The 27,744-nt window shown below is 41.2% G+C and overlaps 1 protein-coding gene across 3 annotated transcripts in view; it reads left to right on the top strand.

The window, feature by feature from the left end:
• FAM210A (family with sequence similarity 210 member A) overlaps nt 1–26,724 on the top strand; it is a 62,435-nt gene extending 35,711 nt beyond the window's left edge. For 2 of the 3 annotated variants that reach the window (XM_003276706.3, XM_030810815.1), the window contains exons 2-4: nt 11,184–11,684; nt 18,115–18,226; nt 23,358–26,724. In XM_003276706.3, coding sequence (XP_003276754.1) covers nt 11,212–11,684; nt 18,115–18,226; nt 23,358–23,591 — 819 coding nt within the window. In that variant the 5' untranslated portion in view covers nt 11,184–11,211 and the 3' untranslated portion in view covers nt 23,592–26,724. Of the gene's footprint in view, nt 1–10,156; nt 10,347–11,183; nt 11,685–18,114; nt 18,227–23,357 lie in introns of those variants that run through there. The other variant, XM_030810814.1, reaches the window with a different exon arrangement.
• Nucleotides 26,725–27,744: the final 1,020 nt, after the last annotated feature.

Raw genomic sequence — 27,744 nt, 5'->3', positions numbered from 1 at the left:
CTGTCCATGTAGTTGAGCGGTTTTGAGTGAGTTTCTTAATCCTGAGTTCTAGTTTGATTGCACTGTGGTCTGAGAGACAGTTTGTTATAATTTCTCTTCTTTTACATTTGCTGAGGAGTGCTTTACTTTCAACTATGTGGTCAGTTTTGGAGTAAGTGTGATGTGGTGCTGAGAAGAATGTATATTCTGTTGATTTGGGGTGGAGAGTTCTGTAGATGTCTATTAGGTCCACTGGGTGCAGAGCTGAGTTGAAGTCCTGGATATCCTTGTTAACTTTCTGTCTCCTTGATCTGTCTAATGTTGACAGTGGGTGGTTAAAATCTCCCATTATTATTGTGCGGGAGTCTAAGTCTCTTTGTAGGTGTCTAAGGACTTGCTTTATGAATCCGTGTGCTCCTGTATTGGGTGCATATGTATTTAGGATAGTTAGCTCTTCTTGTTGAATTGATCCCTTTACCATTATGTAATGGCCTTCTTTGTCTTTTTTGATCTTTGTTGGTTTAAAGTCAATCAGAGACTAGGATTGCAACCCCTGCTTTTTTTTGTTTTCCATTTGCTTGGTTTATCTTCCTCCATCCCTTTATTTTGAGCTTATGTGTGTCTCTGAGATTGGTCTCCTGAATACAACATACTGATGGGTCTTGACTCTTTTTCCAATTTGCCAGTCTGTGTCTTTTAATTGGGGCATTTAGCCCATTTACATTTACGGTTAATATTGTTATGTGTGAATTTGATCCTGTCATTATGATGTTAGCTGGTTATTTTGCTCGTTAGTTGATGCTGTTTCCTCATAGCATTGATGGTCTTTACAATTTGGCATGTTTTTGCAGTAGCTGGTACCAGTTGTTCCTTTCCATGTTTAGTGCCTCCTTCAGGAGCTCTTGTAAGGCAGGCCTGGTGGTGACAAAATCTCTCAGCATTTGTTTGTCTGTAAAGGATTTTATTTCTCCTTCACTTATGAAGCTTAGTTTGTCTGGATATGAAATTCTGGGTTGAAAATTCTTTTAAGAATGTTGAATATTGACCCCCACTCTCTTCTGGCTTGTAGAGTTTCTGCCCAGAGATCAGCTGTTAGTCTGATGGGCTTCTCTTTGTGGGTAACCCGACCTTTCTCTCTGGCTGCCCTTAACATTTTTTCCTTCATTTCAACTTTGGTGAATCTGACAATTATGTGTCTTGGAGTTGCTCTTCTTGAGGAGTATCTTTGTGGCGTTCTCTGCATTTCCTGAATTTGAATGTTGGCCTGCCTTGCTAGGTTGGGGAAGTTCTCCTCAATAATATCCTGAAGAATGTTTTCCCACTTGGTTCCATTCTCCCTATCACTTTTAGGTACACCAGTCAGACGTAGATTTGGTCTTTTCACATAGTCCCATATTTCTTGGAGGATTTCTTAATTTCTTTTTACTCTTTTTTCTCTAAACTTCTCTTCTTGCTTCATTTCATTCATTTGATCTTCAATCTGATACCCTTTCTTCCACTTGATCAAATTGGCTACTGAAGCTTGTGCACGCATCACGTAGTTCTCGTGCTATGGTTTTCAGCTCCATCAGGTCATTTAAGGACTTCTCTACACTGTTTATTCTAGTTAGCTGTTCGTCTAATCTTTTTTCAAGGTTTTTGGCTTCTTTGCGATGGGTTCGAACATCCTCCTTTAGCTTGGAGAAGTTTGTTATTACCGATCATCTGAAGCCTTCTTCTCTCAACTTGTCAAAGTCATTCTCTGTCCAGCTTTGTCCTGTTGCTGATGAGGAGCTGCATTCCTTTGGAGGAGAAGAGGTGCTCTGATTAGTATTTTCAGCTTTTCTGCTCTGGTTTCTTCCCATCTTCGTTGTTTTATCTACCTTTGGTCTTGATGATGGTGATGTACAGGTGGGGTTTTGGTATGGATGTCCTTTCTGTTTGTTACTTTTCCTCCTAACAGTCAGAACCCTCAGCTGCAGGTCTGTTGGAGTTTGCTGGAGGTCCACTCCAGACTCTGTTTGCCTCGGTATCACCAGCGGAGGCTGCAGAACAGCAAATATTGCAGAATGGCAGATGTTGCTGCCTGATCCTGCCTCTGGAAGCTTTGTCTCAGAGGGGCACCCATCTGTATGAGGTGTCAGTCAGCCCCTACTGGGAGGTGTCTCCCAGTTAGGCTACTCGGAGGTCAGGGGCCCACTTGAGAAGGCAGCCTGTCCGTTCTCAGGTCTCAAACTCTGTGGTGGGAGAACCACTACTCTCTTCAAAGCTGTCAGACGGGGACGTTTAAGTCTGCAGAAGTTTCTGCTGCCTTTTGTTTGGCTATGCCCTGACCCCAGAGGTGGTGTCTACAGAGGCAGGCAGGCCTCCTTGAGCTGTGATGGGCTCCACCCAATTCGAGCTTCCCTGCTGCTTTGTTTACCTACTCAAGCCTCAGCAATGGCAGATGCCCCTCCCCCAGCCTCGCTGCCACCTTGCAGTGTGATCTCAGACTGCTGTGCTAGCAGTGAGTGAGGCTCCGTGGGGGTGCGACCCTCTGAGCCAGGCACGGGATATAATCTGGTGTGCTGTTTGCTAAGGCTGTTGGAAAAGTGCAGTATTAGGGTGGGAGAGTCCCGATTTTCCAGGTACCATCTGTCACGGCTTCCCTTTGCTAGGAAAGGGAATTCCCTGACCCCTTGCGCTTCCCAGGTGAGGTGATGCCCTGCCCTGCTCCATGGGCTGCACCCACTGTCTGACAAGCCCCAGTGAGATGAACCCGGTACCTCAGTTGGAAATGCAGAAATCACCCATCTTCTGTGTCACTCATGCTGGGAGCTGCAGACTGGAGCTGTTCCTATTGGCCATCTTGGAACCACAGCCAATTAATTACTTCTAGGAGTCTTTTAATAGATTCTTTTGGATATTCTACAAAGACCATCATAACTATATGCAATAAAAAGTTTTACATCTTTCTTTCCAATCAGTATACTTTTTAAATTTTTTTTCTTGCCTTGTTGCACTAGCTGGGACTTGCAGTATGATGTTGAATCAGGGTGGCAGTAGAGGTTGTCTGTCATCTTTGCCTTGTTCCCAGCCACGGGGGCGAGTGTCCAGCCTCCCACAATTAAGTATGCATGAGTTTAGCAATAGGTTTGTTGTACATGTTCTTTATCAGGTTGAAGAAGTTCCCCTCCAGGTTTGCTGAGAAATTTGTTTTTAATCATGAATAGGTGTTGGGAATAGGTGTTAGATTTTGTCAGGCTTTTGCTGCCCCACTAATTCATATGATCATATGATTTCTTTAGCTTGTTATGGTGGGTTACATTGATTGTGATAACCAAAATGAGTGACTGAGGTAGGTGTCACAGTCAGTGGAGGCTTATTGGGCCATCTCGAAGGTGTGCCCGGAAAAAACACAAATTACAGACACATCTATGGCTGATTTTTTGGTTCTCAGGAGGTTTAGTGACAGGAATACTTGCATATTTGTGAGGTTTTAGTTAGTGCCTGGTAAATGTACGTTTTACACAAGATAAGGTGAACCTTTGAAGGAAAAGGGAACAGAGGAAGCAGATGCCTCAGGGAGGGATGAAGGAACTGATGCAGGATATTTTCTTGACCCCTTCACAGGACTCGCGACAGCGGTGCCCTGTTTACTCGGCCTGCCCCACTCAACCCCTCACGGGAGGGAGCATGTGAGCAAATGAGCGTGGGAACTGGCCGGCCACTTTGGTGCCAGCAGGGCCAAACTCTGCTCACTCAGGTCTGCTGTGCTCCACCCATCACAGGAGAAAGCGCCCAGGCGAGTGAGTGCAGGAACCGGCTGCTTTAGCACCAGCTGGAGCAAACTCCGTGCAGGCCTTGTGGCAGCATCTAGGTGGGGGTGCCTGTGATCCCAAGGCCCCAGAGGCCGTGATACAGTGCTGCCTTAGCTCTGCCATCTACAGACAGCAGCGTTATCCGCTCAGTGGACCCTTTGGCTCGTCACATGGGGTGGCTGCTCTCCGCCAGTGAGGGGAAAGAGCCAGAGTGACAACCTTTTTGGGCACCCACACTTGGCACCTCCTGAATTCTTGTCCAGTGCCCAAGAGGAATGAGATCATGCAGACGATTGAAGGATGATGAATATGGAGAATTTTATTGAGTGATGAAAGCCTCTTTCAGCAAGGAGATGAGCTGGAAAGGGGCTGAGAAGGGCAGGTCGCTCTCCCCTGAAATTAAGTTGCCTCTCTGCCTCATCCAGCCATCGTCTCTGAAGTCAAGGTGCCTCTCTTGATGTCCAGCTGTTTTTTCCTGATGCCCAGCCACTTCTCCCCTCTGTCAGCTGAGTCTGGGGTCTTTGTAGGCACAGGATGGGGCCGAGCTGTAGGTAGTTTTGGAAAAGACAACATTCGATTGGTAAAAAGACATCCAGAAAGAACCAATTGGGCCGGGCGTGGTGGCTCATGCCTGTAATCCCAGCACTTTGGGAGGCCGAGGCGGGCGGATCACGAGGTCAGGAGATTGAGACCATCCTGGCTAAATGGTGAAACCCCGTCTCTACTAAAAATACAAAAAATTAGGTGGGCGTGATGGCAGGCGCCTGTAGTCCCAGCTACTTGGGAAACTGAGGCAGGAGAATGGCTTGAACCCAGGAGGCGGAGCTTGCAGTGAGCCGAGATCGCACCACTGCACTCCAGCCTGGGCAACAGAGCGAGACTCCGTCTCAAAAAACAAACAAACAAACAAACGAACCAATTGGGAGAGAGCGAGCACACAGATTTGGAAGTTCTCACTTTGGGCTGTGGATTTCAGGCTTCCTGCTCAAAGGTGGGGTTTTGCCAGGGACCTGTCCCTGTCTGCCTAGAATTTTTCTGCCTCCTGTCCCTGTCATTGTATCAGAATAATTAATCTCATCTTGTCTTTGTTCTGTACATGGGAAGATAAGCTAGTAATCGACATTATCAGTGTGGAGTCTTTTGGAGAGCTGGTTTCTGTTTATCTCCTCGGGAAGAAAGCCTAATGGAGGTTAGTGAGATGGGGTATATTGAAGGGTGTGTTAGTGGTGGAAGGTATCCAAAAGTTACCAGTGACGAATTCATATGGGTCTGCAGCAATCTCATTTCTTGCCTCCTCAGAAGATAGAATTTGACTGATGGACATAAGGAAGAAAAAGAGACCGAGGCAAGTTTCAGAGAAGTAGTGGAAGATTTTTCAAAAAAGCTTTAGAACAAGAAAGAAAGTATGCTTGGGAAAGACCCAAGCGGGCATGTGAAGGGTAAGTGCAGTGTTTAACCGTGATCCTAGGACTTTATAGGCTGACCACTTCCAGTGTCTTGCACGCTTTTCCCATGATTCTTCTTAGGGTGGGCTACCTGCATGTACAGTGCCCTCCTTACACTTGGGAAGTGAGGACGAGCAGTGTGTTTAGGAAGTTGTATGCACGTCCATCTGAGGTTTTCTTCCCTTTTCCTGTGGAGTGACCCTGGAAGGTCATACTCTGCCATTTTGTCTCTTAATGCATGTGCCCGGCGCACTCGTCCAATACCTGAGATTTTATTGGAAGCCCTTTTTGCTTCTCCCTGGTGCCTTCATTCAATTAACACTTTAGTGTAACAGGTGTGGGCCATCAGGAAATGGCGTCTCTCTGGCCCCTGCTGCCAATTTATCACTTTTAGAAAGGTAGTGTGATAATTGCTGAACCATCACCTGACATCTCTAGTGGGTGGGAAAGAGCCCTCTCCTGCCCGCGCCATACCTGTCTAACTACCTGTAACAGGCATGTGACCTGAACTCAGCTTCCAAGGTTTCACCAGGGTCCCCTTGGCCAAGAGAGGTCCATTCAGTCAGTTGGGAGATTACAATTTCATTTTTATTCTCAGTTGATTCTTAAATATACCTTTAAGTTGATTCTTAGATATACCTTTGCATATCTGGATTAAATCCCATTGGGTCAGGGTGTATGATAGTTTTTAGACATTGTTGGATTTGACTTGCTATTATTTTGTTGAGGATTTTTACTTTCTGTGTTTATAAGAAGTATTAGTCTGTAGTTTTCCTTTCTTGGATTATATGTAGCTGGTTTTGGTATTAGGGCCGCTTTTGTCCTCGTGGAATGAGTTAGTAAGTCTTCTCTGCCTCTGTTTTCTGAATTGTATTATTTTTTCCTTAAATGTTTGGTAGAATTCACTAGTCAGTCTGAGCCTGGGTTCTTTTTTTGTTTTTGGAAAGGATATTAATTTTTGATTCCATTTCTTTAATGAATAATGAATATAGGGTTAGTAAAGTCTTTTATTTCTCCTTGTGTGGGTTTTGGCAGTTTGTCTTTTTGAGGACTTGGTCCATTTCATCTAAGTTATCAAATTTGTGGATGTCAACCTGAAACAAGCTGAGGCAAAATTATTGTAAGTAAAGAGTTTATTTGGGCAAAGCCTGAGGATTGCAACCCAGGAGCATAGACTCAAGTTGCCCTGAATATACACACTTACTAGCAGCAGTTATAAGTAAGTGGATTTTTAAAGGCAAAATTGTGGGGGACAGGGAATGAACTAATAAAGAGTTGTTTGTCAGGAATTCTCACTGGTTTACAGACGTAGCATTGAGTTATTGGCTATACGTTGTTAAGCTATAGATTGTGAATTATAGCATTATTAGGTTAATTCATAGTTACTTATGGCAATAACAAGCAGTTTCAAGAGGTGAATACAAAGCTTAGAGGAGGTGGGTTGGTGAGGGGAGGTAGGGCGTGATTTCGGTCTCATTTTAATGTCTCTTTGGGCCTGACAGTTAAAAAGACTTGCATTCCTCAGATAAGATCTTTTCTCACAGGCATAGAGTTAAAGTTATTCATAGTATTCCTTTATTGCTTTTTTAATATCTGTGGGATCAGTTGTTATGACTCCTCTTTTATTTCTAATATTGGTCATTTGTTTTCTCTCTTAGTTTATCTTGGTTAGAGATTTATGAATTTTATTCATTTTTTCCCCAAAGTACTAGGTTTTGGTTTTGTTGATATTTTTTGTTTTCTTTTCCTCATGTTCTTTGCTTTCTGCTCTGATTTTTATTGTTTCTTTCTGCTTGCTCCTCTTTTCTGTTTCTTAAGGAGGTAACTTAGCTTATTGAGTTTAGATCTTACTTCTTTTCTAATATGTGCATTCCTCCTGTAAGCTGTTGATGAAAGAGTCAAACTCTATGAAATGTTTAAGGAGGTTTATTTTGAACCAAATGAGTGACCAAGGTCTGAGGCAGTCTCAAGAAGTTCTGAGAACAAGTGCCTAAGGTTGTTGGGTTACAGCTTGGCTTTAAACAGTTTAGGGAGGCATACGACATCAGTCAGTATATGTAGGGTATACACAGACATTGGTTCCACCTGGAAAAGCAGGACAATTCAAAGTGGGGGCATGTGGGTCTTAACTGGATTAAAAGATTTTCTGATTGGCAATTGGTTGGAAGAGTTACTATCTAAAGACCTGGAATCAATAGAAAAAGAGTGTCTGAATTAAGATAAGGGGTTGTGGATACCAAGGTTCTTGGTAGATGAACCTTGATAGATGAAGATGAAGTCTCAAAGGTGGCTGCCCTTAGAGACAATAGATGGCAAATGTTTCCTATTCGGACCTTTAAAAGGTGCTAGACTCCCAGTTAACCGCTTCAGGATTGAGAGGACCTGGAAGTGGGGATCCGATTATGTTAATAGAGTCTTTACAAATACAGTTTTCTCCACCAAAAAAAAAAAAAAAAGAAAATGGCTTTGCAGGGTCATTTGAAAATATGGCAAAGAAACATGTTTTGGGGTAAAATATTTTGATTTCCTTCTCTATCTGTCATGTGATGTTATGCCAGAGTCAAGTTGGAAAGTAGCCATTTATGTAGGGTTAAATAAAACCCCTCTGATGGAATTTCATGGTTTGCAGGGTGTGACTCCCCAGACCTCTTAGATAGGAATTTGGGCAAGAGGAAAAAGGTCAAAGTTTAGTCCTCAAAGCACTGCTTTGCTGCATCCTACAGATTTTGTTAAGTTGTATTTTTGTTTTCAATTACTTCAAAATATTTTTAAATTTCTTTTTAGAAGTTTGAAGATTTTTTTTTTAGAAGTATGTTGTTTAAATTCCACATAATTGGGGGTGGGGGGAGTTCCCAGCTATCTTTATGTTAATGGTTTCTAGTATCTCTTGTAGTTTGAGAACATAACTTTGCATGATTTTCATTTTTTAGAATTTGTTACAGTATACTTAATGGCCCAGCATGGGGTCTGCTTGTTGAATGTTCCATGCGAACTTGAGTGGAATGTGTATTCTGCTGTTGTTGAATGGAATATTCTGTAAATGTCAATTAGATCAAATTGATTAACATTGTTGTTTAGTTTAACTCTGCCCTTACAGACATTCTGCCTGCTGGGTTTATCAAGGTTGTTGACCGGAGTATTGACGTCTCTGAGAGTGGATTTCTTTCCTCCTTTCTGTTCTGTCAGTTTTCACCTCATTTATTTTGATCCTTTCTTGTTAGGTATATACATATTTAGGATTGTTATGTCTTCTTTTCATTCTTGTTATTATACAATGCCCCTCTTTAACTCTTATAATCAAAGAATGTTTGCAGTCTGCTTTGTCTGAAATTAATCTCCAGTATCACTTTTTTTTTTCTTTTTTTGAGACGAGTCTCACTCTGTTGCCCAGGCTGGAGTGCAGTGGCGCGACCTTGGCTCACTGCAACCTCCGCCTCCAGGGTTCAAGTGATTCTCCTGCCTCAGCCTCCCAAATAGCTGGGATTACAGGCGTGCACCACCATGCCCGGCTAATTTTTTTTTTGTATTTTTAGGAGAGATGGGGTTTCACCATATTGGCCAGACTGGTCTCGAACTCCTCACTAGGTGATGTGCCTGCCTCGGCATCCCAAAGTACTGAGATTACAGGCGTGAGCCACGGCTCCCAGCCCAGTATCACTTTTTAAAAGACTTCTTGGGAGCCTGTTTATTTTGCAAGATTTGAAGTTTCCCTTATCAACTCATTTGTACTGTTGTCAGATTATCTGTGAGAGTCTGTTAGGAGCTGATGTTAATTATTCATTCGGGAGGGATGAGTCAGGATTAATTTTTATAGGTGGATAATTACTGATGAATTTTTTTTTTTTTTTTTTTTTAGACGGAGTCTTGCTCTGTCACTCAGGCTGGGGTGCAGTGGCGCAATCTCGGCTCACTGCGAGCTCCGCCTCCCGGGTTCATGCCATTCTCCTGCCTCAGCCTCTCCGAGTAGCTGGGGACTACAGGCGCCCGCCACCACGCTCGGCTAATTTTTTGTATTTTTAGTAGAGACGGGGTTTCACTGTGGTCTCGATCTCCTGACCTCGTGATCTGCCCGCCTCGGCCTCCCAAAGTGCCGGGATTACAAGCGTGAGCCACCGCGCCCAGCCCGAATGTTTTTATATGATGGCAGTTTTTGTTTTGCCAGTCAACTTTGTACACCAGATAAAGAATATTCGTGTAAAATGGAGTATCTGTATTTATTGGAGTGCTAATTTATAGGGGTGCTAGTTCAGATCTCACTGTCTGTTATTTAGGATATAGTTAAATTGTCTGTTCTCAACATGTTAGTAGTAAGGTAGAGCTGGCGTTGGGAGTGGGAAGGCGTGTGTGGTACCACCTGATGTTGAAGGAGGAGGACTGATTGACTATATGGTAATGGCTACTATAATTAGGTTTACCACTGGGAAAAACTTTGTCTAGAGAGGCTAAGTAATTATCTGGAAGTCTCTATAATTCTTTAAAAAAAAAAAAAAGGCTTGCAGTCTTGCTGTATTGTCTAGGCTGGAGTGGAGTAGCTGTTCACAAATGCACTACAACCTCAAATACCTGGGCTCAAGTGTCCTCCCATCTCAGCCTCCTGAGTAGCTGGAACCACAAGCCAAAGCTGCTGTGTCTCGCTGTCTTCTAAATCTTTGTTCTATGCTGATGCCAGATCAAACAGTGAGACATCACTGTACACTTTTTTTTTCTCTCCACCATTGATATGGGGGTGGGGAAGAAAATAAATACCAGGCAATTCTTCTCGCCATTCAATAACATAAGTGATTTATAACTTGATAACTTAGTCCGAAGGCGTTATAGTGTAAATAATACTAATATCAACAATTCATCAGATCTTAACATTTGTAATCATAAATAACATTTATGATGCTCATTAGTTTACAAAAGTGTATTTACATCAGAAATTTTGTGTAATTCCTGGTAACAATGCTGTAATCTTCATTTTAGTAGTGGACCTGGGCTTGGAGTCTGAAAAGGAATTATGTGGAATTATATCCCCAAAGCATCAGAACCCAGATCTTGAATTTTCCCCCACTATGCTACACTGCTTCTATAGAATAAGAGGCCTCAAAACATTATTCCCCATGGTGTCAGCTGGACTAGTTTACCATATCATACTTAAATGGTGTGTTTTATGAGATTTTTATTATGTTATGTTATGTTATGTTATGTTATGTTATGTTATGTTATGTTATTTTTGAAACGGAGTCTTGCTCTGTCTCCCAGGCTGGAGTACAGTGGAATGATCTCAGCTCACTGCAATCTCCACCTCCTGGGTTCAAGCAGTTCTCATGCCTCAGCCTCCTGAGTAGCTGGGATTACAGGCACGCGCCACCGTACCTGGCTAATTTTTGTATTTTTGGTAGAGACAGGGTTTTGCCATGTTGGCCAGGCTGGTCTCGAACTCCTGACCTCAGGCGATCCGCCTGCCTCGGACTCCCAAAGTGCTGGGATTACAGGCGTGAGCCGCCTCACCTGGCTTATTTTATTTTATTTTTCTGAGACAGAGTCTTGCTCTGTCACCCAGGTTGGAGGGCAGTGGTGCGATCTCAGATCACTGCACCCTCTGCTTCCTGGGTTTAAGTGATTCTTCTGCCTCAGCCTCCTGAGTAGCTGGAATTACAGGTGCCCACCACCACACCTGGCTAATTTTTGTATTTTTAGTGGAGATGGGGTTTTGCCATGTTGGCCAGGCTGGTCTCGGAACTCCTGGTCTCAGGTGATCCACCCACCTTGGCCTCCCAAAGTGCTGGGGTTACAGGTGTGAGTAACCACACCTGGCCTTTATGAGATTTTAAAATTACACTGTGCTTAAACTCTATACCCTAACATCAGTTTTTGTGGATTATGTAGCAGTGTCTGTCTTTTTACCTCCTAATGGTTAATGATTGATTTTCAAATGAATTGATTTAAAATGGAAACCTAAGTATTACCTAATTTTTTTGAAAAATTGTCTTTGTAGAAGCTGAAACCTATCAACACTCTTCAAAATGCAATGGAATGTACCACGGACTGTATCTCGACTGGCACGCAGGACATGCTTGGAACCACATAATGCTGGTCTCTTTGGACACTGTCAAAATGTAAAGGGACCTTTACTTTTGTACAATGCTGAATCCAAAGTGGTTTTGGTACAAGGCCCTCAAAAACAATGGTTGCATTTATCTGCTGCCCAGTGTGTTGCAAAGGAAAGGAGGCCATTGGATGCTCATCCACCCCAACCAGGAGTCCTTCGCCATAAGCAAGGGAAGCAACATGTTTCGTTCAGGAGGGTTTTTTCATCCAGTGCCACAGCTCAGGGAACTCCGGAAAAAAAGGAAGAGCCTGATCCTTTGCAAGACAAATCTATTAGTCTTTATCAACGATTCAAGAAGACGTTTAGACAGTATGGAAAAGTTCTGATTCCAGTGCATCTAATAACTTCTGGTGTTTGGTTTGGAACATTTTATTATGCAGCCTTGAAGTAAGTTTTTGCTTAGTTGAATGTCTTTCCCTGTCTTACCAGAATATTAATCTTTTTAATTGTACTAATGATAGTTTTAGATTTTTAAATGCTTTAATGTTTTTCATCAGTAGAGGATAACTGTTTTTCATAGCTTTTTTCACATTTTAATAATAATAGGTAACATTTGCTTACTGTTTGGAGCAAGCAACTGGTGCAGTTTTTAACTGTTTCATCTTATTTAATCCTCCCAGCAACCATAAAAAGCAAGTTACAGTTACACCCATTTTATGAATGAGAAAACAGATTAGGCAAGAAGAAGTAAAAATAGTTCAGCTTTTCCCAAAATAACTCAGCTGCTAAGAAGTGGTGCCTGGACTAAAAACCCAATTAGGTGCATCTGATCTCAAAGCATACACTCTCCTATATGCAGATCTCATCCTGGCATTCAGGAGAACACAGATATAAAATAATCAAATTTCAGAAATTTGGCAGCACCATGACTCCATAATTATATATTTCTTAGAATGTTCATAAATGTGAAAAGATATCTATTTTGCCCTATGTATGGTTTTGGTGGGAAATTCGCAAGATTTTGCCAAAGTCCGGCTAATTTGTTTGTATTGATATTACTGAAGTCCAGTAAGTGTCAAGGAAAGGTCTTTTGTTCCGATCAGAAATGAATCTAGTAGGTCTAGCCTCCCAGCGTTTTGAAACATACAATTTAAAGTGCATCTCTCTTGTTAATACTGTGCCTTCCCCTTAAGGTAAGTTATTTGCTTCACACTGCTTTAGGCGCAGGAGGACCAGTGATTTCCCATTTCTGCCACTAGTCGGCCAAGTGCCCATTCCTCAGTGTCCGGGCCTGGTGTGCATGAAGGACTTAGACACTTCAGTAAACTCTCCTAATGGGTTGAGAATTATTTTATACTTTCCAGAGTTGAGTGGTTTTCAGTGCTTTATTATATTTAATGGCTTGATATCAAGACATTAACAAAATATGGTTAGTGTTGTACATAAAGCTCACTCCTTAGAAGCAGCCTATTGCAGACTAAGCTATAAGTAGCTCTTCCAGGATGATGGAATAGAAACTACTTATTTTTGGGAACACAGGATCACATAGGTTTCTTGACAAAATTTCTAAAAGGATTTTTTTTCACCTTGTGTAATTGATGCTGTTCTGTTTCACTTTGTATCTTTACATTATGTTCCTGTTATTTAATTACATCCTTCTTCATTGCATATCATTTTCTTTAAGAATTGTATCTTTCCTTGCAGAAGATTCTTTAGGTGTATATTTTATGGAATTGTTTCTTTGTTTATTAATGACATTTTTGGACATGTTTAATATTTATAGAAGTCTTCAAAACTGCCCTTGGTTTTTTGACAGAAAATAAAGTTACCATTTTGATCAAAAGTTATTGTAGGCATTCAGTCCTGCTGTGTAATGAATGGATTTCTACATATTAAATTTTCTTTTTAGAGTCATGGAGGATTTTTGTGATTCAGTCTGTGAAAGATGACATGAAAAATACATATGTGTTTCTTTTGCCCTCGTCACGTTGCCCATGTATGATAAGGCAAGGCATTCAGCCTCCTGGCTGGCCTTAGAGGGAGAAATTCAAGCTTTTAATTAATTGAATATGAGATTCTCATTTAGGCTATTAAGAATAATGTTTTTGTTCCTTTTACTTTTCCTTATTCTCTGGTAAAAGTTCTGTAACTGAAAAAGTAGACCCAGAATAATCTAGTGATCTTAATAATGCTTAAGATTTCTTCAGTGCTGTGTGGCATCTAAAGCAGTTGTGGGTGATACTCTGTCATCCCCTGTAAAATGCAACTTTCTTAGTTTTATTTTCCTCCCTCTTTTTTTGCAGAATGCTTATATGTAAACATGGTGATACAACTGTCTACTTTAAAATAATACCCTTCCCCATTACACCTTGCTTTGGTGCTATTTGTTAGCATAGGAATCGGGTTGCCAGACCACCACTACTGCCCCACCACGATCACTGGGTCAATTCTGTCATAGCATCACATAGAGAATTTATAATGGGCAGGATGGGTTGCTTTCCAGAACAGTCCTCCTTGAGGTTTTTATTAGATCCTTCAAAATTTGAAAGTCGATTTATTCTAAATGAAGATCTTAATCACAAGTAATGCTTAAAAAAAATCAAACTCATGAATGAAAGAAAAAGGAATTAGAATATTTTCACCGTAGGATGATTGTATTGTAAAAATTGAAGTTGATTATACTAAATACAGATTGTCAATTCACCTGACAAGAGGCTAGTTATATTTTAGTGTTGTTCGTTTGTTTGTTTTAGCTGGAAAAAGTTGTGTGTTATTTGCCTGTTGCCTACTTACTATTAAAAGAAAGGGAGAAAAATAGTTTGTAGCTGGAAAGATTGGCATTTGACATCATGCCTCATTACTGACCAGTGTTTGTCTTGGTTACTCTGACAGCTCGCATTACTGCCTTTCTAGGCACCGTAGAGCAAAATGTCATTCTATATTTAGTTAACAGAGTGATGAAGTTCTCAGGTTTTTGAAATACTTATTTCAAGGAGTTCTACATTGTGCATGCTAATAGATTTTATTTTAAACTGAGCTTTGTTGCCGCTCCTATCTGGCAAAGCCTTGCAGAGATCTGATGTCTTATGTCCAGAAGTGCTTTAGTTTGGTCAAATGTGGCTCAGCAATGATGTTGTGGTCCCTGCATTTAGATGCCTTGTGTTTGAGACCTCAAGTTCCTAAAGTTACAGATCCACTGTGAGGCAAAACCCTGATTGATTTCTACTGCACTTTATCCAGACGGTGAATGTGCTTTTGTCCTTGTGTGTTTCTTCATCTATGGAAACAGTTGTAAAGCTGGCAGTTTGAGAAGCACAGATTCCTGGCTGGCTGTGGGCACTTCAGAGTAGAAAGTGACAAACAGTAGATGTTTCTGTTTGAATCAGACCCTCATTAATACTTCGCGTTCAGTAATTCCAGAGGAAATGAAAGTTATTTTTAAGAAAAGTCATCAACAGTTTAGAAATAAGTGGGGGCGGGATTACACGCCTCTAATCCCAACACTTTGGGAGGCTGAGGCAGGCAGATCACCTGAGGTCGGGAGTTCAAGACCAGCCTAATCAACATGGAGAAACCCCATCTCTACTAAAAATACAAAAATTAGCCAGGCATGGTGGTGCATTACACTACAGAATTACAGAGCCTGTAATCCCAGCTACTCGGGAGGCTGAGGCAGGAGAATCGCTTGAACCCAGGAGGCAGAGGTTGCTGTGAGCCGAGATCTCGCCATTGCACTTCAGCCTGGAGCAAAACTCCATCTAAAAAAAAAAAATTGGAACTAGATGCTTGCTTCTTTATCTGACAGAGGATGCAGGCCAGTGACGAAACAGCTTGTGCTTAGAGTCTCAGTCTGTTGTTTGTATGATCTTTTATTTTTTAGTTTTTTATAGAGACAAGTCTTGACACCACGCCTGGCCTAAACGTTATCTTAATGAGATTTAGTTGTTATCTAGAAAGAGATTTGAAAAAGAATTGAAACTGAAGATAGAAGAAAGAATGAAGATAGAAGAAATGAGATTGGACTCATGGTTTATTTTTTAATTCATCTCTTTAAAGTTTCCTTAAGTTGTTCTGGTTTCCTCTGACTTCTGACAAGTAATTTTAATAGTCCTTTCTTGAGGGTGATCAGCCATATCTACGGAGGGTGCTCCCTGACTGCTTAGTATTATGGTGAAGTCACAGAGTGGGACATCTTTTTCCTAATTAATATTAAAAATAAATTAAAAGTTTACCGCTACCGTAATCATAATAGATCTAGGCAATGCTCTTTCTTAATGACATAGGGAAAGCTGCTTTTTTACAGTGGAGGTCTACCAACCCTGCCTTCACCAAGAGGCAAACTCAGTAATACTAATAAGGGAGGAGACCACCCCTCATATTGTCTTATGCCCAATTTCTGCCTCCAAAGAAAGAAGAAGTAAAAACTAAAAGGCAGAAATGAAGTCCACAAGCAGACAGCCCGGCGCCACACCCTGGGCCTGGTAGTTAAAGATCGAACCCAATATATTATCTTTAGATTACAGACATTGTATGAAAAAGCACTGTGAAAATCCCTGTTCTGTTCTGTTCTGTTCTGATTATCGGTGCGTGCAGCCCCCAGTCACGTACCCCCTGCTTACTCAGTCAATCACGACCCTCTCACACAGGCCGCCTTAGAGTTGTAAGCCCTTAAGAGGGACAGGGGCCGGGGGCGATGGCTCATGCCTCTAATCCCAGCACTTTGGGAGGCCGAGGCGGGCGGATCACAAGGTCAGATCAAGACCGTCCTGGCTAACATGGTGAAACCCTGTCTCTACTAAAAACACAAAAAATTAGCCGGGCGTGGTGGCGGGCGCCTGTAGTCCCAGCTACTCGGAGAGGCTGAGGCAGGAGAATGGCATGAACCCGGGAGGTGGAACTTGCAGTGAGCCGAGATTGCGCCACTGCACTCCAGCCTGGGCGACAGAGCGAGACGCTGTCTCAAAAAATAAATAAATAAATAAATAAATATATAAATAAATAAATAAATAAAGAGGGACAGGAATTGCTCACTTGGGGAGCTCGGTTTTTGAGACGTGAGTCTTGCCGATGCTCCCGGCCAAATAAAGCCCTTCCTTCTTTAACTCAGTGTCTGAGGGGTTTTGTCTGCGGCTCGTCCTGCTGCACTAAGGATGGACAGACTGGCTTTATGTGTCCCTTGTTGTGATGTGCTGAGGTGGACAGTGTCCATTCTGTCGTTTTCCCGTGGGAAAGTACTTAACGTGAATCTCATCTTGAGGAAACAATGAGACAAACCCAAGCTGAGAGATGTCCTTCCAAGTAGCGAGCCTGCATGCTTCACAAATCTCAATGTCAAGAAAGACATCCCGCCCTCCTCCACCACAGAATGCTGAGAAGCACTTCTAGAGAAAAGCAGACTAGAGAGACAGGAAAAATAGCCATAAGGGACATACCGGGACAATTTAGGAAACTGTAATCTAGATTATATGTTAACTGTAGACTACTGTGTATGTTATAAATGTGATGCTTATGTAGGTGAATGTCTTCGTTCTGATTTAGGGGTGAAGGGTCACAGTGTCCAAAGAGAGCAAGAGCCATTGTGGCAAAATGTTAATAATCAGGAAACTGGAAATAAAGAAGCCAGGGCTCAGGGATGTTAATAATCAGGAAACTGGAAATAAAGAAGCCAGGGCTCAGGGATGTTAATAATCAGGAAACTGGAAATAAAACTGGAAATAAAGAAGCCGGGGGCTCAGGGATGTTAATAATCAGGAAACTGGAAATAAAGAAGCCGGGGCTCAGGGATGTTAATAATCAGGAAACTGGAAATAAAGAAGCCGGGGCTCAGGGATGTTAATAATCAGGAAACTGGAAATAAAGAAGCCGGGGCTCAGCAATGTTAATAATCAGGAAACTGGAAATGAAGAAGTCACGGCTCAGGTTAGAGACTTTTCTGCCTTCTCTCCTGTCTCCAGAAATTTGTCACGGTATATGTTAATTGCTCCTTCACCTGCCTTAAGTCTGTTAATAGAATAGAAGCATCCTTTTAGAGTAATTGAAGTTTTCATCAAACCCATAGTGTCATTTATTCTTTGCATAATAACACACTAAAGTGATGTTAAAATATCTCTTGCTTTTACAGGGCAATTTTACACATAAAATTACATGTAATTGGCTGGGCACTGTGGCTCATGCTTGTAATCCCAGCACTTTGGGAGGCTGCGGCGGGCGGATCACGAGGTCAGGAGATGGAGACCATCCTGGCCTACGTGATGAAACCCGTCTCTACTAAAAATACAAAAATTAGCTGGGCGTGGTGGTTGCCTGCCTGTAATCCCAGCTACTCAGGAGGCTGAGGCAGGAGAATTGCTTGAACCGGGGAGTCAGAGGTTGCAGTGAGCCAAGATTGCGCCACTGCACTCCAGCCTGGCAACAGAGCAAGATTCTGTCTCAAAACAAACCAAAACAAACAAACAAAACATGTAATTTTAAAGGTAAAAATTTTAGGTCTTAAAATGTGAGTTGGAGCATTCTAAGGAAGTGGTATTTGGTTGAGGAAACTAAGACCAGGCAAATGATTCTGATCCTTTTCTCATAGTTTACTTAAAGCTGTTAATTTTATTCTAATAACTGCCTCTATTTTTCTAAACATACTAGGATGCCCACATGAAGCAAATAGAAGTGTAGGCGGTAAGATACCGTATGATGTGATGTTTGTGTGCATGTTGCATATTGTACATCAAGTAAGATGTTCTCTTAGAGTGAAGGTAAAGTGATGTAGAATCAAGTTTTAAGCAAAATTTAATAAAATTATAGTGTGGTTTTGGTATTTTCAGATAATTTTTGAAAATATCATTCAAAGTTTGTACATATGAAAATTACTTTTTTTTTTTTGTAGAGGAGTGAATGTCGTTCCTTTTCTAGAACTCATTGGGTTACCTGACAGTGTGGTAAGCATCCTGAAAAACTCCCAGAGTGGAAATGCACTCACAGCATATGCCTTGTTTAAGGTGGGTACTGTAACAAACCCATTGCTCCTCAGGACTCACCAGTGACCTGCTCACTTTCCCATGAGACTCCACGTTCGCTTCCAATTGTATTTTGTAACTTGAAACACTGTATTTCATCTCTGATATGTCTGGTGAATAATGGAATAATGTAAGATAATTTTTTTTTTTTTGGAGATGGAGTTTCGCTCTTGTTTCCCAGGCTGGAGTTCGGTGATGCTATCTTGGCTCACTGCAACCTCTGCCTCCCAGGTTCAAGTGATTCTCCTACCTCAGCCTCCCAAGTATCTGGGAGTACAAGATAACAAAATAAAGTGGAAGTAAAAATGTGGTTTTAGGAAGAAATGCCTTAAAAATTGGTAGATCATTCATAACTTTCTGTGATCAGATAATTGTTAGACTTGTGTGATTTTTCTGTGGTAGTCATCTGTTTGACATTGCTCCCACTGATAAATGGAGATATAATTATTTTAAGTATAATTATATTTGTTTTTTCTTATTCAGTGATCTACATGCCACCTGACTTGTTAGCAAAATTTAGCATTTATTTTACTGTTTTTTGTTTTGTTTTTTTGTGTGTGGTTTTAAGGAGCAGAGAGTTTAATAGGCAAGAAGGGGCAAGAAGGAAGGGAGAAGGAAGAAGCTCCCCTGTACACAGACAGAAGAAGGGGGGCCTCCAAAGCCGAAAGAGGAGGTCTCCCCATTTTACTGTTTTTAATAATTCATCTTTTATTAGCAAGTAAAATAGGTTTAATCCAAATTGTCTCATATGATAAACCCTTTTTTGTTAGATTTTAACCTAACATATGTTTCATTTTAAAAGTTGATAATCTTTATAACTATTCTCTGGATTTAGACAACTTTTTTGAGACGGAGTTTCGCTCTTGTTGCCCAGGTTGGAGTACAATGGCGCGATCTCGGCTTATCACAACCTCTGCCTCCCGGGTTCAAGCAATTCTCCTGCTTTAGCCTCCCAAGCAGCTGGGATTACAGGCATGTGCCACCATGCCTGGCTAATTTTGTATTTTTTAGTAGAGACGGGGTTTCTCCGTTTTGGTCAGGCTGGTCTCGAACTTCTGACCTCAGATGATCTGCCCGCCCTCGGCCTCACAAAGTGCTGGGATTACAGACGAGAGCCACTGCACCTGGCCTGACAGCATCATCTTGATAGCTTCTATGCCTATGGGTCTTTATTTTGGAAGGGAAGACTCACTGTAAATTGTGGAGTTTAGCCATATTAATCTCATTTTCTAAACTGACAAATATTTATGAGGGTCTATGAAACTTCTACCTAAGAAAGTTGAAAACACTTAGAAGCTAGATGTTTTATTTTACTTATGTTGTATAAGAATATCTAAGAATTACAGTTTTATAGCATTACTCAAAAGTAGCATTGTTTCATTCTGTCATCCTCATTAGCATCCTCTGAAATCTTGGTAGATTTCCTCTTATAATTTTGATGCAGAGGGCTAACATTTAATTGTTGAGTTTTTCTACATTAAAGTGTATTAAACTTAAAAATTATCAAGTTTCTAATTATGGTGGGTATAATTTTAACCCGAGTAAGTCAAACTGTCATGCTGATGTAAACCTTCCTAATTTAATTGCTCCTTAATCCCACTCCCATAGCATGACAGTTGATAGCACAGTCTGTGCTAGGTGTTAAGTGTTTATTTGATTAGGAGCTCCCAGGAATTCAGAATCATGTCTTCTTTCTTGTTTTTTTTTTCACTGCACCTGGTATTGTGTTTTGTAGGTGAATAAAATGCTCAGCGCATGTTTGTGGAGTTGGGATTGAAAATGAAGCTGTAGGTGTCATGGTAGGGAGATGAGTGCCAGTGGTGTTTCTTCCCCCTCACTATTCCTCTGTGAAGTAGGAGATATGGAGGGGATTCTCCTATGTATTATCTGTAACCCACAGTTGCTCAAATAGAACAACAGACACAGATTTACTGCTTCAACAAGACAAAGTCCCCAAATGAAGTATGGCATGTATGGTCTGGTGGCAGTTGGCTACGGGATGTATTCACTGACTGCCTCATAATCTCTTTGAAATACACCCAGAGTTTTAGTCAGCGTCTACTGTGTGCCAGGTACCATTCTAGGTACTGGGAATAAACAAATCAAAGAAGACAGTGCAAAATACCTGCCTCGTAGGGCTGATAGTGTAGTGAGTGGTAGTGGTTTGGGGAGACAAGATGAAGTTAGAAATGCATGCACACACAAAGTATGTGTACGTAGATGATGGTAACTGCTAAGAAAGGAAACCAGGGATGGGGGTATGTTTGTGGTATTTGTTTTTCAATGGGAGATGATACACCTTGCTGAGAAGGTAAGAGAGTTGCTCCTCCAAGAGGGAGGAGCATTCCAAACATAGAAAATCCGAAAGACAAAGTTCTGAGGCTGCAGGATCCTGGGAGTATTTGAGGGATGCAGGGAAGCCAGTGTGGCTGGAATCAGTGAACAGGGCAGAGAATGGCGTGTCATCAGATCAGGACAGCCTTATTGGCCCTTAAAAGGACTTTGCTTTTTACCCTGAGGACATGGAAAGCCACTGGACAATTTTAAGCATACTGCCTCTGTTCCATCAAAATCATTTTGGCTGCTCTATTAACAGACCATGGCAGGATCAGGGGAGAAGCCAAGGGACCTGGTGTGAGGTGAGGTGATTACAGTATTTTAGCTGAGAGGCAGTAGTGGCCAGAACCCACGTGGTAGCAGGAAGTAGTTGGATTCTCGATATGTTTTAAAGACGTGGTTGCTGGGGTTTTCTGGTGGTTTGGATATAAATTATGGAAAAGAAAGAGGGGTTGAAGCTTTCTTGTAAGTTTTTGGCCCGGGCAACTGGAAGAATAGAATTGCCATTTTCTGAGATGAGTAAGACTTTGAGAGAAGCAGGTTTGAAGTAGGACAGTCGAAGATCCGAAGGTCAGTTTTGAACATGCAGTCATGTGCCACCCAACAGCATTTCGGTTAACCATGGACTGCAGACAGTGATGGTCCCATAGGTCCATGTTTTTATGAATATCATATTTTTACTATACCTTTTCTACGTTTAGATAGTTTAGGTATACAAATACTGTGGTCTTGTAATTGCCTACTGTATTCGGTGCAGCAGTGTACTGTGCAGGTTTGTAGCCTAGGAGCAATAGGCTGTATCTTGTGGCCTGAGTGTGCAGAGGGCTACACCATCTAGGTTTGTGTAAGTACACTCTGTGAAGTTTCACACAACAATAAAATCACCTAATGACACATTTCTCAGAACATATCCCTATTAAGTGACTCATCTGCATTAAGTTTGAGATCTTAATGCAAATGGAGGTGGTTGTATATACTGGAATTCAGGGGAAAAGTTCAGTCTGGAGATTAAAGTTAAGAATCATCCATGTATAGATGGCACTAAAGACCAGAGAGTGAGATAGGTAGAGAAAATAAGAGGTCCAGGGATTGATTGTTGTCACACCATGTTCAGAGGTGGGTGAAAGGGGAGGAATTGGCAAAAATGAGAAGCCGCGATGAACTAGAAGGAAGCCCAGCAAGTTGAGGGCCTGGAGCCAAGTGAAGGGAAGTGAAAGCTGTGTGAGATGGTTCCAGTGGTTCAGGGGCTGGTTCCAAATTGATAACTGGATTTAGTTTTGTAGAGGTCACTGTGACTTTGAAAGCAGTTTTGGTGAAGTGGTATGGGTGAAAGCTTGCTTAACGTGAGTTTAGGAGAGAAATTAGAGATAGAGCAGACAGCTCTTTCAGAGTTTTGTTATACAGCACACCTATGCATTTTGTTTTGTTTTGTTTGAGACAGGATCCTGCTGTTTCCCAGGCTGGAGTGCAGTCGTGCAATCACAGCTCCCTGCAGCCTCGAACTCCTAGACTTGAGCAGTCCTCCTGCATCAGTCTCTCGAGTAGCTGGGACTACAGGCACATGCCACTTACTCTTGGCTAATTATTTTTCTTTTCTTTTTCTTCTTTCTTTTTCTTTTTGTTTTAAGAGACTGAAGGGTCTCATTATGTTGCCCAGACTAGTCTTGAACTTCTGAGCTCAAGCAGTCCTCCCGCCTGAGCCTCCGAAAGTGCTGAGATTATAGGCGTGAGCCACTGTACCTGCCAACACCTATGTTTTTTGTTTTGTTTTGTTTTGAGAGGTAGCTTCACTCTTGTTGCCCAGGCTGGAGCATAATGGTACGATCTCGGTTTGCTGCAACCTCCACCACCAGGTTCACGCGATTCTCCTCCCTCAGCTTCTCAAATATCTGGGATTACAGGCGCCTGCTACCATGCCCAGCTAATTTTTGTACGTTTATTAGAGACCAGGTTTCACCATGTTGGCCAGGCTGGTCTTGAACTCCTGAACTCAGGTGACCCACCCACCTATGCCTCCCAAAGTGCTGGGATTACAGGCATGAGCCACTGCACCCAGCCTGATTTTTGACTTAGAATGTGATGCAGTCGTTTTACTTTTATGGTTCTCTTTGACCAGTCATCTGCTATTTAGTATTGGTCCTGAAAGTTCCAATTAATGTTAAACCTGTGCATGTCTGCAGCAGGTGTGCCATTTTACTACTTTTGGCCTCGTGTAAATTACTGGCTAGGATTTGAGACTCAGGGTAGATTGTGATGAGAAGGTAGCATAGGTTTGGAAAAGTCAAAGGAAAGGGATTTGGAAGTGAAGCTAACCTAAATCCAACAGAGAGTGGCTTCATGCTCTGCCTGTCACCATTTGAAGACATTCAGTTCTAGTTTAGCTCCAGATAGAAAGCATTTGGCAGGATGGCAGGGGTTTTAAGGAATAGAAACATGTGTTCCTTTATTATTTTTACTGGTACTGAGCCCTCTTTCTGATTTCCAGGTTGACCTGTCCCCCAAGTTTACTAGCATGCGACTAGGAACATCAGTGCTATGATTCTGTTATCTGAGTCAGGATTGTGTAGAGGACAAACATTCATAAAATGACTTTACAGAAGAAATATCTCTTGTTAGGAGGGAAAACCATATAGGATATTACTACATTAGCTTTGTGAAACAATGAGGCAATTTATTCTGATGGGTTATTACCAAGAATTTTAATTTTAACTTGTTTTTGCTTAAGATGACAGTAATAACCAGGTTTTGATTTGCCTCTGTTTGCTTTTTGCTTAAGATTGCAACACCTGCTCGGTATACCGTGACTTTGGGAGGAACATCTGTCACTGTGAAGTATCTGCGCAGTCATGGCTACATGTCCACGCCACCACCCGTCAAGGAGTATCTGCAGGACAGGATGGAAGAGACAAAGGAGCTTATCACAGAGAAAATGGAAGAAACAAAAGATAGACTCACTGAAAAGTTACAAGAAACCAAAGAAAAAGTTTCCTTTAAGAAAAAAGTGGAATAAGGTGCCTTATATAGCAGTATAGAAAATTCCTGCACTTTAACCCTTTGGAAACTATGGGCAAAGATACGTGTCTGATTATTTTTTTGGTTAGTTGCCGAAATATACTAGTTCTCTGAGGGTTAAAGAAGTAAAATACCTTTTTAAAGTTAAATATCACTAGAAAAATCAGTGTTATTACAAGGGAAGAAATGAACCCAGTGTAAGAATTTCCCATCAGTAGCAGTATTAAGCAGTGGTTAATGTCTTAGAAGTCAGACTTCTTTTTCAAGGTCTTCAGAACCACACTTGATTTCTGTTTGTTGCAGCTGTAATTGACACACACTAGGCAGCTGACTCCTTGAATATCCAATGTGACCCATAAAATAGGCTGTTAATACTGGATCTTAATTTTTATGTTATTCGTTAAGATTTTAACTATATTCAGTACGTAATTTGGAGACAAACTAGCATCATCAAAACTGCCTGTAAATAAGAAGGTATTTAGTCTTTCTATAAAAACAGAATAGAGCAGTTACCTACCAGTTAAAATATCTTATATGAAGAAAATAAAATAGAATAAAGATTCAGTCATATATATGTAAATAAGATGTATTGATTGTACGTAAATGAAAAATGGACCCTTTAAAAATTATTTTTACCTGAAGCTTGTCATAATTTTTTTAAAGCAAATATATATATGGTGATGGTACTTTTCAAAGTGTGTGTTGGTGGTGATCACCTCAAACATAAACCTCTGTTGTGAATCATTTGTGTCCTTTTCAACTAGTCTTTCAGAGGAAAGGTAAAAAATCATTAAACCTTAAATTCATGGTTAAAATCAAATATTTGTCAGCAGTAACTCAAGCTCATGGTTCTCAAGCAGAAAAAGGTTTGGGAGACTAAAAATGGAGTCAGGTAGTCATGGAGACTGCTAACTCCTTGAGGTAGACATGGGCCTTGCCTCAGCAAACCAGTGCAATTTCCCAATGTCTTAGTTTCAGAGTTCATGCTGATTTCATTATGGAGTAAAGTTTTAAATTGTGGCTGCTGCTTTTTGTCTTACATTGAAGGGAAATATCCTTGTTTGAGCATTCTACTTGATTTTTTTTTTTTTTTTTTTGAGACGGAGCCTCCCTCTTTCTCCAAGACTGGAGTGCAGTGGTGCGATCTCGGCTCACTGCATCCTCTGCCTCCCAGGTTCAAGTGATCCTCCCCCCTCAGCTTTCCAAGTAGCTGGGAGTATAAGCATGTGCCACCACACTCAGCTAATTTTTGTATTTTTAGTGGAGGTGGAGTTTCACCATGTTAGCCAGGCTAGTCTCCAACTCCTGACCTCAGCCTCCCGAGTAGCTGGGACTACAGGCGCCCACCACCACGCCCGGCTAGTTTTTTTGTATTTTTAGTAGAGATGGGGTTTCACCGTCTTAACAAAGCTATCATTAAATCATTTGCTTGTAATGAAATTCAGCCATTGTCAGCTGTGAGCGTTGTGGGGGTGGTGGGGGTGTGTTTGAGTATGTATGTGTCTGTTTCCTGTGCTCTAACAGTGATTATTTCAGTTCTAACCCTTCAATTGCTAATTGGATGAGGGAATGGCCTCTTTTTAGATTGTCCTTGTTTTGACTTATCTGCTAAGGCAAGAGAATGTCTGGGTTTGCCACACAGTCCCGCAGGGGCCCCTGCTCTTTGCCAGGATTTTTGTATCAAGTACTTGGTTTGGCCAAATTTAGAGAATAGTTTAAAGGGGGAAAAAAGTTTGCATTTGATGAGTCTAATTACTATATTTAGAATACTTTTTAAATGAATATGCTGTGATTGGAATCTTTCTTCCTGGGGGCCGGGGAGAGTGCTGAGAGATGCAGCTGTGTCTCCGCTCTCTGCAGTCTTGGGCAGGCAGCACCGCTGTCTCCTGATACAGAAGGTTGAATGCACTGCTTCACATTGATGCCACATTTTCAAATCTAAACATGATTAACATGTTTTTTAAGTATTTATCAAATAATTCACATTTTTGCAGGTTTAAGTGCTATTTTTTAAGATATTAAACACGTTCCTTGTTTTTTTTCTTTTTAACCACTGGAGACTACCTATGTGAAAATCTTATGTTATATGGAATTCTTCTAAAACAATTTCCTTTTACTTTTCATGTTGCATATTTTCCAGTGGGGATAAATTGGAGGTTCTTATTACTAATAATCCTGAAACTAAAATTTGCTTTTCCTGCATAGACATCTTTTGTTAGTCCATTTGAGTTTTGTTGCCATCCAGTTTCATAATCATGTTGTGTTTATCTAATAGACAATGAGTTACTGCTTGAGTGATATGAAATTTTCTAGTAAAAAATTCTCTGAAGATGTGAGAAGTTCTGTTGTATTACTTGGCACCAGGAATGTTACAAAAATGTTGTTGCTAGCATGTTGCTAACCTAGTCCTTAAGCTTCAGGGACCCCTGTAATATGTTGAGTTTGGAGTATTAATAGCGGGCTAACAGAATATAGTACCAATATGTCAAGTTAAATAATTGAGAATATATACAGTATAGTTTGCTATGTATAAAAGAACTCATTTCATTTACAGTACACCTTACACTTGGGATTAATTCACCTATAACCTCTGTGAACTGCGAGCGCTGGGCAGAAGCAGCCCCATGTCTTATATGTCTACCTTTATATTTGTATTTATTTTTTTGAGGCAGAGTCTCACTCTGTCACCCAGGTTAGAGTGCAGTGGCATGATCATAGCTCACTTGCAGTCTTGAACTCCTGGCTCAAGTGGTCCTCCCACCTCAGCCTGCTGAGTAGCTAGGACTACAGGTGCACACCACCATGCCTGGCTAAACGCATGTCTGCATTTATGCAAGGTGTGTTGACCAGGTGGGGAGGGAGCTAGGACTGAGATTCGCCTATGTAAAATGCACAAAAAGGGTCTGCTAAGCAAATTGATATTTGAAATGAAAGATGGATTAGGTGAGAGACTTAGTTTATTCAGGAATAAGAGCAAAACCAACCACATCAAAAAATGTATTTTACTGAGACAGCCTTTTGTACATACAACAGGGTGCTGTTTACAGATTTTAAGAAAGGAGAAAAAGAATGGTTATATTGAGATTACCTACCTCCCAGTAGTGAAAATAATAAATTTATCCCTTGAAATAGAATCGTGTGTTTATTTGTCACAGAATCTACACTTATTTACAAATGCTTTATGCTCAAGATGAAATGGAGATACTGGCTCTCTTGTTTCAATGATCTTAGAAGATAATTCCAGGAATTTTAAAGTTTTTTTTTTGAGACAGAGCCTCACTCTGTCGCCCAGGCTGGAGTGCAGTGCTGTGATCTCGGCTCACTGCAAGCTCCACCTCCTGGGTTCACGCCATACTCCTGCCTCAGCCTCCCGAGTAGCTGGGACTACAGGCACCTGCGACCATGCCTGGCTAATTTTTTTGTGTTTTTAGTAGAGACGGGGTTTCACCGTGTTAGCCAGGATGGTCTCGATCTCCTGACCTCGTGATCCGCCCACCTTGGCCTCCCAAAGTGCTGGGATTACAGGCGTGAGCCACCGTGCCTGGCCTTAAAGATCTTAATAGTATGAGCAGAAAGGTGTTTGAAGAAAAGAAGGAAATTGTATATTTGACACATTGAGCTTCTTTCTGTGTTCTTAGTGTTGGGTTTGGGTCATTCAGGATTTCTTAACCAATTCAGATGTGAATCAGGCTGCTGTAGAAGATAGTAATTGTAATGGAATGGACAGAAGATGATTTTTAGCCAATGAGGCAAAAAAAGTCATCTTTCCTGCTTTTTCTGAAATGATACGTTGAGAAGATGTTTTTGTGAGATACGCGTTTCTGAATTAAAGGATTCCTTCTGAAAATATAACTTGTTAGGTAATGTGGACATATTTTTTCTGTTGGCCAAAGTTCATTTTTTGAAATGGGGGCCTTCATTTATTTTTTATTTTCAAAATTGAGTTTCTATAAGGCCTAAAATAAAATAGATTAAATGTTATCAAAGTTGTTTGCACCTGTTTAAATATCTTTTTTGCAAGCCACTTATATTTTTTGCTACTGAAAGCTCACTACTCAGTTGTCCTTATGAGCATGGAGGTGTCTCAGTGCATCAGATCATACTGATGCACTGAGTGGCACATGTGCACTCAGGGAAGTGGGAGCCTCTTC

Source organism: Nomascus leucogenys, chromosome 4, assembly GCF_006542625.1.
Source record: "Nomascus leucogenys isolate Asia chromosome 4, Asia_NLE_v1, whole genome shotgun sequence".
NCBI lineage: Eukaryota > Metazoa > Chordata > Mammalia > Primates > Hylobatidae > Nomascus > Nomascus leucogenys.
Note: the sequence above shows the minus strand (reverse complement) of the source record. Positions and strands in the feature narration are given on the sequence as shown.